The 13,626-nt window shown below is 37.5% G+C and overlaps 1 protein-coding gene across 1 annotated transcript; it reads left to right on the forward strand.

Moving 5' to 3' along the window:
* Positions 1 to 1,525: 1,525 nt before the first annotated feature.
* Positions 1,526 to 12,219, forward strand: LOC127445795 (protein FAM210A-like). Its single transcript, XM_051706128.1, has 3 exons — positions 1,526 to 2,034; positions 9,096 to 9,268; positions 10,970 to 12,219. The coding sequence occupies exons 1-3, from the start codon at positions 1,624 to 1,626 to the stop codon at positions 11,184 to 11,186; spliced, it is 801 nt and encodes a 266-aa protein (XP_051562088.1). The 5' UTR covers positions 1,526 to 1,623; the 3' UTR covers positions 11,187 to 12,219.
* The last annotated feature ends 1,407 nt before the right edge of the window (positions 12,220 to 13,626 follow it).

A 13,626-nucleotide genomic window follows, 5' to 3' on the forward strand; every position in this document is an offset into this window, starting at 1 on the left:
AACTTACATAACTGCAAAGCATGTGAAATATAATGCCATAAGGATTGATCTGTGTCATTTTAGATAACTTGATCTTGCCTGCTAACGCTGACAAATTACAGGCTACTTGCTTCATAACTTTCAAATAATTTCAGCGATCTTCTCTTTATACTAAAAGTCAGGTATACAGGATAAATTTAAGCAAATACGCTGGTTTCTTGATCGTAGTACAACATATGACATACAAAACATACAACAGTGCAACATAACAGTGCAACAGTAAACTGTCTGGTGTAGTTTGGTAGTGTGTAACTGTATGTGTGTATCAGTATGCTATGTTAGCTGATAAGTAGTTTTAATTTAGTCTCAAAGTTTGTAGTAAAACAATCATAACTGTGTCATTTTAATTATGCTACCTCATCTGTCAGCATGATGTCGGTGAATCACGTGCAGTCTGTTTTTTCGTTACGTCATTGTTTTGGTCAATGCTCGCTCGCTCGCGTCCCTATGGCGTGTGTGCACGAGCGCGAGCAACAGGCTGTAGTTCACTTAACGGCCACAGGTGTCACTAATAACAAGGATTTCTGAATCTTACATACTGCACCTTTAATAATATATCCTGAATTTGTGGTTTCATTCTTGCATCCCCTTTTCTCCCAATTTGGAATGGCCAATTCCCACTACTTAGTAGATCCTCATGGTGGCGCAGTTACTCACCTCAATCCGGGTGGCGGAGGACAAGTCTCAGTTGCCTCCGCTTCTGAGACCGTCAATCCGTGCATCTTATCACGTGACTCGTTGTGCATGACACCGCAGAGACTCACAGCATGTGGAGGCTCATGCTACTCTCCACGATCCACGCACAACTTACCACACGCCCCATTGAGAGCGAGAACCACTAATCACGACCACGAGGAGGTTACCCCATGTGACTCTACCCTTCCTACCAACTGGGCCAATCTGGTTGCTTAGGAGACCTGACTGGAGTCACTCAGCACGCCCTGGATTCAAACTCGTGACTCCAGGGGTGCAGAATAAATGTTGAATATATGTGTAGCATTTGCTCTGCACTACATACAGCAAACAACACAAAAACATCAGACCTGTTGGCTTAGAAAGTGAATTATTTTTTTATTTTTTTTGTGATTGGGAAAGATCTTTCGCCTACTATAGATTATTTGTAACATTTTAAAATAAGGTTCCATTTGTTAACATTAGTTAACAACATTAATTAACATAACAGCATTTATTAATCTTGGTTAATGTTAATTTCAACATATACTAACACATTTGAATTTGTTTACATTAGTTGATGCACTGTCAACTTACATGTCCGAACAATGAACAATTGTGTTTTTATAGATTCATAAATACTGTAAAAATATATACTGTTGCATAATGCAGTAACGCATTAACTAATGTAAACAAACAGAACCTTATAATAAACAGCCACCAGATTAAATGATTTCTGTGTAACATTGTTTCGAAGAGCTCTTGATTGTGATTGGTGGAGGCGTGTTTACAGTGTCTGGACTCTATAGTGGACTGATCAGTGATCAGTTGAGGGAGTGAACGACAATCATAATCATCATATCCATGTTGCACCGCCACATCTGACGTTATTTTGTATTTGATGTCGGAACGATGTTTCAGACGAGCGTTTCTGTCGCGTCTTCATTACTTAAGCGTGTCAACTTCACCGGAGCCGCCGGCGACATGACCTGCACGTTACGTAATTACCGGAGATTTAGTGAACGCAACACCGCGGTTTTCCCCCGGAGAGAAGAGCGTTCCGGTGTCGAATGTGTGCATGATATTCCCTTCAGGTCAGCGTCGGGTCGCGTTATACACGCGCGCATGACAGTGTTCACTTTGAACGCAACGCCGCGACGCGAATTCGGTGACTGGACGAACACGAACCCAAAGATCGTGAAAGTGAATGAACTTGAATCGTTTTTGTCCGTTCGTTCTTCTCCCGTTGTGACGGTGCAAACGAGAAGCTCCTCCACGACGCCAGAGAAAACGCGAGAGGAACGCGCCGCTGAGGTCAAAACTGTAAGTGCACTGAAACCGATGATTTATTATTGTTCATGTCATTGCTTTAAATATTCATAAGCATTCAGTTGGTTATAGAGGTCACACGCCCGTCATGACGTGATACTTCAGAACGCTTTAGTCACCATTCACTTTCATTAAGAGCTGTGTGTGTGTGTGTCTGTGTGAGTCTGTGTGAGTGTTTTTGTAAGTGTGTGTGTGTGTCTGTGTGAGTGTTTTTGTAAGTGTGTGTGTGTGTGTCTGTGTGTTTGTTTGTGTGTGTGTGTGTCTGTGTGAGTGTTTTTGTGTGTGTGTGTGTTTTTGTTTGTTTGTGTGTGTGTGTCTGTGTGTGTCTGTGTGTTTGTTTGTGTGTGTGTTAATGTGTGTGTGTGTGTGTGTTTGTAAGTGTGTGTGTGTGTTTGTAAGTGTGTGTGTGTGTGTGTGTGTGTGTGTGTGTGTTTTTGTGAGTGTGTGTCTGTGTGTGTTTGTTTGTGTGTCTGTGTGTGTTTGTTTGTGTGTTTGTGTGTGTGTGTGTGTGTTTGTTTGTGTGTCTGTGTGTGTGTGTGTGTGTTTGTTTGTGTGTCTGTGTGTGTGTGTGTGTGTGTGTGTTTGTTTGTGTGTCTGTGTGTGTGTGTGTGTGCTAATGGCTGCTTTCACTGTTTTAAAGTAGTTAAAGGCATTTTAGAGACCAAACCCTGAAAAATATCCTGAGATAAACACATGTACATGTGGTAACATGCAGAATAATAGACTCCAGACCATTGAATTTGAAAATGAACACACATCTGAGGTTCAATTCATATTTTCAGTTGAATTTTCAATTGTGTATTGTTCTGTTGACAATTAATCCTGACTTGGTGTGTGTGTGTGTGTGAGTTAGTGAGAGAGAGAGAGTGAGAGTGTGAGTGTGAGTGTGTGTTGACAGGGTCTCCAAGAGTTACACTGGGTCAAATGCTTTCCCATGCAAAAAAAAAAAAGAAAGTGTTTTGATGGTAAAGGTGATACTTTGATTTATCACTTATAAGAAAGTACCTTTACAGTAGCAAAAATAATATGGTATTTTTGTACTGTGTGGGTACGTTTGCGTAAGGGATACTTTAGCCTAATTCTAAATTATTGTTACCATATTCATGAATGGTACTTCAAAGAATACCATGGTATTACCATCGTACATGTCCAGGTATAATCACAATGGTTCTTTGGGCATAACATAGAATATGCAACATAAAACTGAGGCTCAAACTTCAACTAGCATTCACATTATCTTCCGTCTTAAAGGAATAAAGGTTTAATACAAGTTCAGCTCAGTCGACACCATTTGTCATAATACTGATTGCCACAAAAACATCTTTCGACTCGTCCCTCCTTTTCTTAAGAAAACAACACAAAACATGGGTTACAGAGAGACGCTTACAATGGAAGTTAACACGCATATTGTCTTGTGTCTATACTTTTGAAACAGTGAGTATTTTAATGTTTACAGATTGACCCCATTGACTTCCATTGTAGAACACACATTTGTGCTTTTATTAAAGAAAAGGAGGGACGAGTCGACATTATGCCACAAATAATGTTGATTGAGCTTCACTTGTATTGAGCCCGGAATATTCCTTTAATCAGGGCATGTTTGTAACGGGGTTGGCTGGTGTCATGACATACTTTTAAGTCTTATCCTGCAACACAAACGTTTTTAGAGGACAGGGAACTATTATTGTAGTGAAACTAGGCTGAAGTGGGTGCACTAGATTTAGCCTGAGAGCATTCAGTACCATGGTAAATACTGTACATCAACGTACTATAGTAGTATCTGATGCCACCACTGTACCATAGTAGTGTATAATAAAATAATTCCAAACTATGTGTCAAATGATGTACAATTCTGAGCAAATGACCTAAAATAAAGTTTTGTCAGTAACACACTAGTTCCAAAACAGGCAATTTCCTAGATTATACAGGACGTGGCTGATTAAAGCTGCACTATGTAACTTTGTGCTCTCTAGCGACATCTGTGGTTGAAAGTTATAACTGCAAGCAATTTGCAGAAGAACACTTTACGTCAGTCGTGTTTCAGCTCTGCTCTTCTGGCGGATGAATCTCATGATTTGAGCTTACCGTGACATCACCTGTGTGTGGTCATGACTGGGAGATACTCAGAGCCGGAGTCATAATGTGCTGTTTTCATGTTGATATTATGTTGTACAATTAAACATTTAAAACTGAAGTATTACTTGCTTTGATAAAGATAAAAAACACTCTTATTTACATATTTAGAATGAATGAATTTTACACTTGTAGCACTTTTACATTGAGAACAGGGGACTCAATCACCTCAAACACTACCAGTATATTTTAATGATTTTCAAGTGTTTAATCTACTATTAATGTTTGTATTGTTCTACACTTATCGATTTAAGAGGTGATACTGGTGATATGGCTGATACAAGTTCAATAGAAGAGTTTATTATTTTTTTGTTATATTGTACAGCCACAGTTGATAATGCAAGTGAACCGTAATACTACAATAGTATGTCTATGCACATAATAACACTGTAAACTAAAATCGTAAAACAATAATGATGGGGATAAAATGTACTTTATTAAACATGAAAATAATATGCATGTCACAGTAAGTTCACCGGACAGCATAGATACATCACGATCGGTTAACACACGAGTAATGTTCGATTCATACAAGCATGACAAGCAACATAAGCTTCAACAACCCTACCAGACAACATATCCAGCATTATAGCAGATAAACAACTTTGCCAAACGGATATCAGATAAACATCCATCCAGACTGCTGTGTGAGTGTGACTGAATGAACTGAGCGTAGTTTCTCCAGCCGGTTCTTCTTTCCTGTGTTTACGGACATGACGTAAGGATGTACGTCATAAGCCAGCGATTTCGCCGCCAAATCTGACCCGACAGCTCAAAATACAAATCATTTTTTTTATAGGCTTACCGTAGTGAATCGTGGTAAGGTCTGTTTATGCACTCAATCAGTAGTGGCAATTTGTGCATTTTTATCCAAGAAATCTTGCGTCGTGCAGCTTTAAGTATCTTGATGGCGATATATTGGCCAGGCCGATTAACAGAAGTGGTCGTTTAGTTCCAAAATCTACATGAATCCACATTTCTATGCAAAATTGTTATGTGAACTTAGTGTTGTTCATTTTTGAATCCCGCCAGTTTGTGTACCTCTTATTTGCTAGCATTAAATTTCACTACATATGTCGCCCTGCTGTCTAGGTGTCAGTATTGTTTGCTGTGTATTTGTCAGGTCAGCAAGTGCAGTTGGCATGTGTCCACAGGTTTTGTCAGCAGATTACTAGTGTTTGTCAGCCAGGGCCTTGACTAAACATTTGCACTTCTCATCACGGTCAGAGTTTTGTCTTTCTCTTGCTCAAGTGCGTTTTTCCTCTGTTATTATGATGGCTGTTAACGTCCCACCCCACTCTGACAGATGTACTCGTGTTGATTGTGATGCGTTGCGCATCTGGCTGCTGTCTCACACTCTTATCTTACACAACGCATAATTGTGTCGGTTTGAACTTTGGCATGTTTCCCTCCCCCACACACACACACGACCCCACGCCTGCATGACTGCTCTCTCTATGGAGAAGAAAAGGCTGCGAAATTCTTTGTGATTTTGCAACTTTGTATTAGCTTAAAATTTGGGCTTGTAGGTTAAAACAGTAACCTTGTGTTTTGGAATCACAGGAGGGCTTTGAAAAACACACTGAACTGTGCTATTAAATACATGTTTGTGCAGCACCGTATTGAAATACTTTTTGTATGGGGGTCAAAACGGCTATAGTTTTGGAGCAAAACCACAGGTCAAAAAAGTAACCTTAGAAAGGTGTCAGAGTCACAATTTTATTTTTACACAGAGATTGGTAGATCTATTACTAACATCCGTTGACTTTAACAATCCTTGTTGCATTAAATGCCAATGGTGACAGTTCAAAAATGGGAAAAAAGCACTTTTCGTGTTCTTTTTCCAAAGTTGGCGTGCCTGTAACTCAAGAAGTATTAAAGATATCTTAATATCCTTTTGGAATCTGGTCCAGAACAAACTTTTCTTTTGCTATCTTCATTTTTAAGGCTCTATATGGTTTATTCCCAGAGATATGGGGATCTCAATGTGGCTCCATGAGTTTAAATTGTTAAATTGGACCCATTTTCAGTGGTCAAAAACCAAATGTGGGTCACTTTGCATACAGCTGATACTTTTGGTATTTTAAAGAGGAATGTCTGAAGTACACATAATGTTGAAACTATTACTGTATCTTGTTTCCCTCCATCAAAACAATTGCATTGAACATACCCATTTTTAACAAAAGCCGAGTGCCAAAAATACACTGAAATGGTCAAGTTGAATAAATAAAGGTACATTTCTAGTTTCAGCTTTATTCCTCTTTAAATACAATAAGTATCAGTTTTATACAAACTGACCCACATTTGGTTTTCGACCATTGAAAAAGGTTAAATTCAACAGTTTGCACATGGAGCCACATTGGGAATAATACTTTACAGTCAAACTTAAGCATTTTGAGCTGAATTAATTTAACACGCCATTCAAACTTTGTTTTGTAGATATTTCCAGCTTTATCTATTTTCTTTATCTATGCATCTATTTTTGTAAACTTTGAAAAATGTATACTTTTTACTTCTTTGAAAATCTCCCATTGACTTACATTGATAATGTTGACATATTATTTACATACACATAAACTTTGCATATGGAATCACAATTGGGCTTCTTTCCTACATCTGTTTGCATACTGAATTGTAATCATATTTTCTTCTTGCATATATTTAACCATGCAAATCTACGGTGTCAAGTTATGTTTTGTTTCACAGAAACAAGCCGTGTTCTGAGTGTCATGATGACCGTAAAGCAGCTCTAATGCAATAATTCATTTACACAGAATTAAAGACTAAAACCTGAACTTAACTTAAACTTTAACTCTGCTGACTCAAACACTGCTGATTGTTTGAGAAATGTTCCTCTTAAATGTTTCCTTTTGCCTCCCTTCAAAAAAACAATACACACCAATATATTTAATGTGGTTAGGTGAGTGTATTATTCTTATTTTGACAACAAAATGAAAAATATTCAGACAAAAAGAGACACTGGAACATTAGCCTTAATAATCCATTTAATGTTAATTCCTGAATATACTTTCTGTGCAGTTCTCAACAGAACTCCAGTTATTATTGGCTATTAAAAGCTTTTGATGGCTTCTGATTGGTTATAGAGTGCTGCGGTGCTATAAGCCCCTCCCTCTGAGGCCATGATTGGCTGTTGGCTTCTCTCAGCCAGTGTGTTATTTGAAGCAAGATCTTCACAGAAAACTCAGAATATGTCTGGGTCTAAGGGAAAGGGGTGGGGCTAGTAGGGCATTGCCCTCCTAAATTTCCTTTGCCACCCCTAGAAACTTCTGACACCCCCGTCCTGGCCTCCTGAAGAGACGACCCCTAAAGATGCCCTCCCTAAAGATCAAAATGCCCCTCCAAAGATCGTATCTTAGCACCGGCCCTGACTCAGAATATGATTCAAGAAACAGATAATCTCTCTGTAATTGAATATTTGATTCTCCATTTGTCCTTCATTCCTGGACAACATGCAGTGGAATTGGTCATCGTTTACATCTCACAGGACGTCTCGGATTTCACACCGAAGTTTGAATCAAGTCGTTTTGAAAGGCTGTAATATCTCCTTTAGTTTTGTTTTGTTTGTTTTTTTCATGGAAAGACCCATGTCCAATTTGTTTTCGGTTAAAGAGCATGAGATTAATTCTCATAAGACCTAATTAGACATTAGACCTGCATGTTCTTAAAGGGACAGTTCACCCAAAAATGTAAATACTCTTATCTTTTACTCTCCCTCATGCCATCCCAGATGTGTATGACTTTCTTTCTTCTGCAGAACACAAATGAAGAAAAATAGAAAAATATCTCAGCTCAGTAGGTCCTTGTAATGCAAGTGGATGGTAACACGATTTTTGATGCTCCAAAAAGCACAGACAATCAGCATTAACGTGATCCATACGACTCCAGTGGTTAAATGAATGTCTTATAAAGCTTATAAAAAGATCAATATTTAAGTACTTTTTAACTATAAATCATTGCGTCTGTTAAACGAGAGGGCTGAGGTCACACGGTCTCTCGTGTGATGTTTTGGCGTTGGCATTTTCATCACAAGAAATGATGCATGTGCGACACACCCGGAAGAGCAGCGCTGTTTACAACTGAGGAGGAGGAACGCTGTACAGACTGAACGCTGCAAACAAATTAAAGCAAATTTAAACAAATATGTCAGAAGATTTTGATTTAAGATACAAGTTTTTGCACAGCCATATTTATTGGAACCTGGAGGAGGTTGGACCAACATGCCTTAATGAGACAGAGCTCAGGAGATGTTTTCGTGCACATGTAGGCAGTGCCAGGCAATGCCAACAGAGGTAGAGAGTTGCCATGCCATCGCTGGAAAGACAGCGTGACCTCAGCCCTCTCGTCAACGTGTATACTGCTGCTGCGATGATTTACAAGATGCGATGATTTATAGTTAAAAAGTACTTCAATATTGATCATTTTCTCACCAAAAGCAATCGCATTGCTTTATAAGACATTCATTTAACCACTGGAGTCGTATGGATGACGTTAATGCTGATTGTCTGTGCTTTTTGGAGCATCAAAAATCATGTTACCATCCACATCCATTATAAGGACCTACTGAGATATTTTTTAGATTTTTGTGTTCCGTTAAAGAAAGGAAGTCATACACATCTGGGATGGCATGAGGGTGAGTAAATGATGAGAGAATTTAAAGTTTGGGGTGAACTGTCCCTTTAATGAGCTAATGTGATGCGGAATCCAATTTTTCTTTGATATTTTGACTTATAAGTGGTTATTGTACTATAAAAACACACTGTAAGTTTCAGAACTCAAAACTTCTCCTCACTGCAAAAAGATTATTTATTGTTTCCATTTTGACTCATTTTGATGTCTTTTTATATTTTTGTATATATAATTTTTTTTTACTGATTCTTCTCATTTCTTTGCCCCCTCAACAGGAGGCGCAGTCCTCTGGTTCCAGTGCTCAGGGTGTTCCAGCGGAGTCTGATGAGAAACCCAGTAAAACGCAGCAGCTCAGGAAAGTTTTTAAAGAATACGGAGCTGTTGGAGTCTCGTTCCACATTGGAATCTCCATCATATCTCTGGGAATATTCTACCTTGCTGTATCCAGGTGAGATTACTGCTTTACGATGAGTTCAGTGTGCCATTACATTAGTCTGTATTTCACCAGCATAATATTTCAGGAAATGGAAAAATGCAGTTCTAAAACTGATTCTGTTTGGATAATGTTTATAGTGTGAAACTATTTTAAACAAAACTGTACAGAAAAAGTGCACAGAGACTACTAAATGGGATATTTGTATTTTTAAAAATGCATTTGTCACGCCGCAACACTGTTGAAGTCAATTAATAGCAAAGCTATTAGGTGATTAAAAATGGTGAAAAGCCTCAAATAAGTGGTGACCAATTACAGCCCCTAAAATAATGTTGAATATAAAAATTCATTGACATATTACACTTGGGTATTTGACATTATAATTTATTGAACTTTTGTGTTTTATCAATTTTATCAACACAATAAGCCACTTATAGTAAAATCACTGTAACAAACAGCTTGTGGCTTATTGCTTTACCCTTGTGTTGTGTTCCCGGTCAAAAATGACCGGCCCACCAAGATTGTTTATAAATCTCTCATATTGCATATACTATCACAAGATATTGCTTTAGATCTTTTTATCAACTTTTTTTAGTAATTATGACCCATGTTTTGTACTCCTTTTTTAAACATATTTTTTTTAAATGTATTTTTTATTGATAGAAGGATTAATTAAACTGAGCTCATACCGGGCTACTGGGAGGCACTCCCTGCAGAAAAAAATAATATAATAATTACAGAATAAATTAATAACCACTTGCTTGATCTGAACACAATATGTGTCATTTTAAAGCTTAGAATCTGGACTTTACATGCATGTAGCTGATAATACCAATTCTTAAATAATGCTTTTTAATTTGCTGACAAATAAGAACTGTTTCGTTCTCCTCATTTGCAAATTTGTTTTCACAACAATTATATTCAGAGTTGGTAAAAACATTAAAAAGAGGAGATATCCATGTGTTATATATCGTTGGAAAGATCTCAATTAGAAAAATGCAATGAGCAAATTTGTTTCACTCAGAGGTCAAACTGCAGTGAGTTTTAGTGTAAGAAATGCCCACAGACACACATAAATATAATAAACAGGAGTGTCTTTTTGTCACGTTTTTCCTTATTACTTCCAGAAACATACATATAATATAAACAATGACATATTGTAATTTACAGCAGACAATCCTGATTCAAACAAGCCCAAACACAACATAATATGATAAGTAGATCTTGAAGTATTCCTCAAAAAGTGTACATGGAAAGATGATTCACAAAAGGTCACTCAACACACTTTGTGTTTGTGTGTGTGCACGTACATGTCCGAGGACTTGCAAACACACATCCACATGTGCTCATCTAAAGGATTGTGATGCTCCTGAACCCTCAATATTTCTGTATTTTGTAGTCTAATCCATTCATTTCCAATGGCCGGTCATTTTTGACCGGGATCACAACAAGTGTAACAAAGTGAAATAAAACCAAAAAAAAAAAAAGAATATATATATATATATGAAAATGACCTAACAAATTGTTGTGTGTTCAGATGCCCTGTGTTAACAAAGTAAAGGAATTTTATTCCAACTGGAAGAAGAAAAAAAAAAAAAAAGTTAATCGGTCAGTTTTGACCGGAACACATTATAAGGGTTAATAAATGAAATGACTGCAATTGTGTTTTTGCCACCACTTATATTTCCTGATGGTTTGTTTATTGTGTCTCTTCAGTGGTATAGATATGGCAGCGGTGTTGTGTAAAGTTGGCTTCAGTGAATCAATCGTTCAATCCAAGATGGCCGCCGGCACGAGCACATTTGTTTTGGCGTACGCCGTCCACAAGCTCTTCGCTCCGGTCCGCATCGGTATCACGCTCGTGTCTGTACCGCTGATTGTGAGATACCTCAGGAAAACTGGACTCTTCAAACCCAGAACATCAGCTCCATGAAAATTTGCTGCCTTTGATTAATTCTAAACTCTTCTGACGCGACATGACCTTCAGATGTCTGGAGCTAAACTCACTCGAAGTTTTGTTGAGATTCAAAATACACAATATAGTGTACATGTAACTGACAGTTGACACATTCATAAGCTCTGATGGCACATAAGCTTAACTATCAGAACTCAAACATTGAATTTGATGTTTATTTTATCGTTTAATTCACTACACGCTTATATACCATTGAAAATGCATCTATGTATTTGCCGTCTGTACAATTACCTCCAAATGAATTTTTTGAAAAAACATAAAATGTGAAAAGGGTGATGGTTTGGGTAAAGTAAACTTGTAGAATGTAGTATTTGCATTCCACTATTTTCTTTCATCTGGTTTGCTATGTATCCATATTTACATACATGTTTATGTGACCAACCGTTACAGTCAGGGAAACTGTGTGGAGTAAAATAATATAATGAGATGAAACGTGCCTAATTGTCTCTCACTCTCTGATGAGGATGTGAGAATTTTTGATTTAGTTTTTTCGATGAATGTTTTCTTGTTTTAATCAGGACAGTCCTCGTGAAGAAGTATGCAGTAATATTTTATCGACTGTGATTAAAAAGTTAATGACGAATGTGTTGTCTTATTTCAAGATTGTTGCTTTCCAGATCATTTGATAGCAGTAACACACTAATACAAGTCGTTTCTATCAAAAGTTGTAGTGGCTATTATTGTAATGATTTACAAAAGTCTTGTGTAATAGGCTATTATAATGTTATATTTGACTACATGTAATTATACAATACAATTTTGCTCTCTAAGCAAGTTTTTTTATTTTTTTATTTATGTACTGTATTTTTATTTTGGGGTTTGATTTGACTGCAGTTATTTAACTCTATAGTCTTCTAGTGTCCAAACCAGTTTGCTATTGTTATACAAGTTTGTTAATGTTATACAAATAAATTTACTCTTTGAATTTATTTGCCAAGATATAGTTTGCATGTGTGCATTATGACATCACTTTTACATATATATATATATATATATATATGTAAGAAAATATTTTTTATGCAGATTTGTATACATATTGGTTCACTTACGTTATTTTAAACATAAATCCATTAAATATGCTTGTGTGTATATATATATATATATATATATATATATATATACATACATACATACATATACATACATATATAAAGCTGTTGTATTTTTCTGCAAAGGTCAGATCAACACATAAAGAGCATACCAAAGGTCAAACTGAATTAAGGCTTCAGTAATGTGTGCGTTTGCATTAGGTCACAAACATACGGAGCCCCTAAGAGGACTGGGCGGGAATTTTATTTAGAAATTGATTTGTGTTCCCTTGCAATAAGTTGTACGTTCCCTCTCAATAGTTTTGCGTTCCCTCACAATAAGTTGGACGTTCCCTCTCAATAAGTTTTGCATTCCCTCTCAATAGTTTTGCGTTCCCTCACAATAAGTTGGACGTTCCCTCTCAATAGTTTTGCGTTCCCTCACAATAAGTTGGACGTTCCCTCTCAATAAGTTTTGCGTTCCCTCACAATAGTTTTGCATTCCCTCACAATAGTTTTGCATTCCCCTGCAATAGTTTTGCGTTCCCTTACAATAAGTTTTGCGTTCCCTCGCACTAGTTTTTCGTTCCCTCTCAATAGTTTTGCATTCCCCTGCAATAGTTTTGTATTCCTCCGCAATAAGTTTTGCATTCCCTCTCAATAGTTTTGCGTTCCCTCTCAATAAGTTTTGCAGTCCCTCGCAATAAGTTTTGCGGTCCCTCTCAATAGTTTTGCGTTCCCTCTCAATAAGTTTTGCGTTCCCTCGCAATAAGTTTTGCGTTCCCTCTCAATAGTTTTGCGGTCCCTCTCAATAGTTTTGCGTTCCCTCTCAATAAGTTTTGCGTTCCCTCGCAATAAGTTTTGCGTTCCCTCTCAATAGTTTTGCGTTCCCTCACAATAAGTTGGACGTTCCCTCACAATAAGTTGGACGTTCTCTCTCAATAGTTTTGCGTTCCTCCGCAATAGTTTTGTGTTCCCTTGCAATAGTTTTGTGTTCCCCTGCAATAGTTTTGCGTTCCCTCACAATAAGTTTTGCATCGCAATAGTTTTGCGTTCCCTCTCAATAAGTTTTGCGTTCCCTCGCAATAGTTTTGCGTTCCCTCACAATAAGTTTTGCGTCGCAATAGTTTTGCGTTCCCTCACAATAAGTTTTGCATCGCAATAGTTTTGCGTTCCCTCTCAATAAGTTTTGCATTCCCTCGCAATAGTTTTGCGTTCCCTCACAATAAGTTTTGCGTCGCAATAGTTTTGCGTTCCCTCACAGTAAGTTTTGCGTTCCTTCGCAATAGTTTTGCGTTCCCTTACAATAAGTTTTGCGTTCCCTCGCAATAGTTTTTCGTTCCCTTACAATAGTTTTGCATTCCCCTGCA

The sequence above is a fragment of the Myxocyprinus asiaticus genome, chromosome 9 (assembly GCF_019703515.2).
Source record: "Myxocyprinus asiaticus isolate MX2 ecotype Aquarium Trade chromosome 9, UBuf_Myxa_2, whole genome shotgun sequence".
NCBI classification, from domain to species: domain Eukaryota; kingdom Metazoa; phylum Chordata; class Actinopteri; order Cypriniformes; family Catostomidae; genus Myxocyprinus; species Myxocyprinus asiaticus.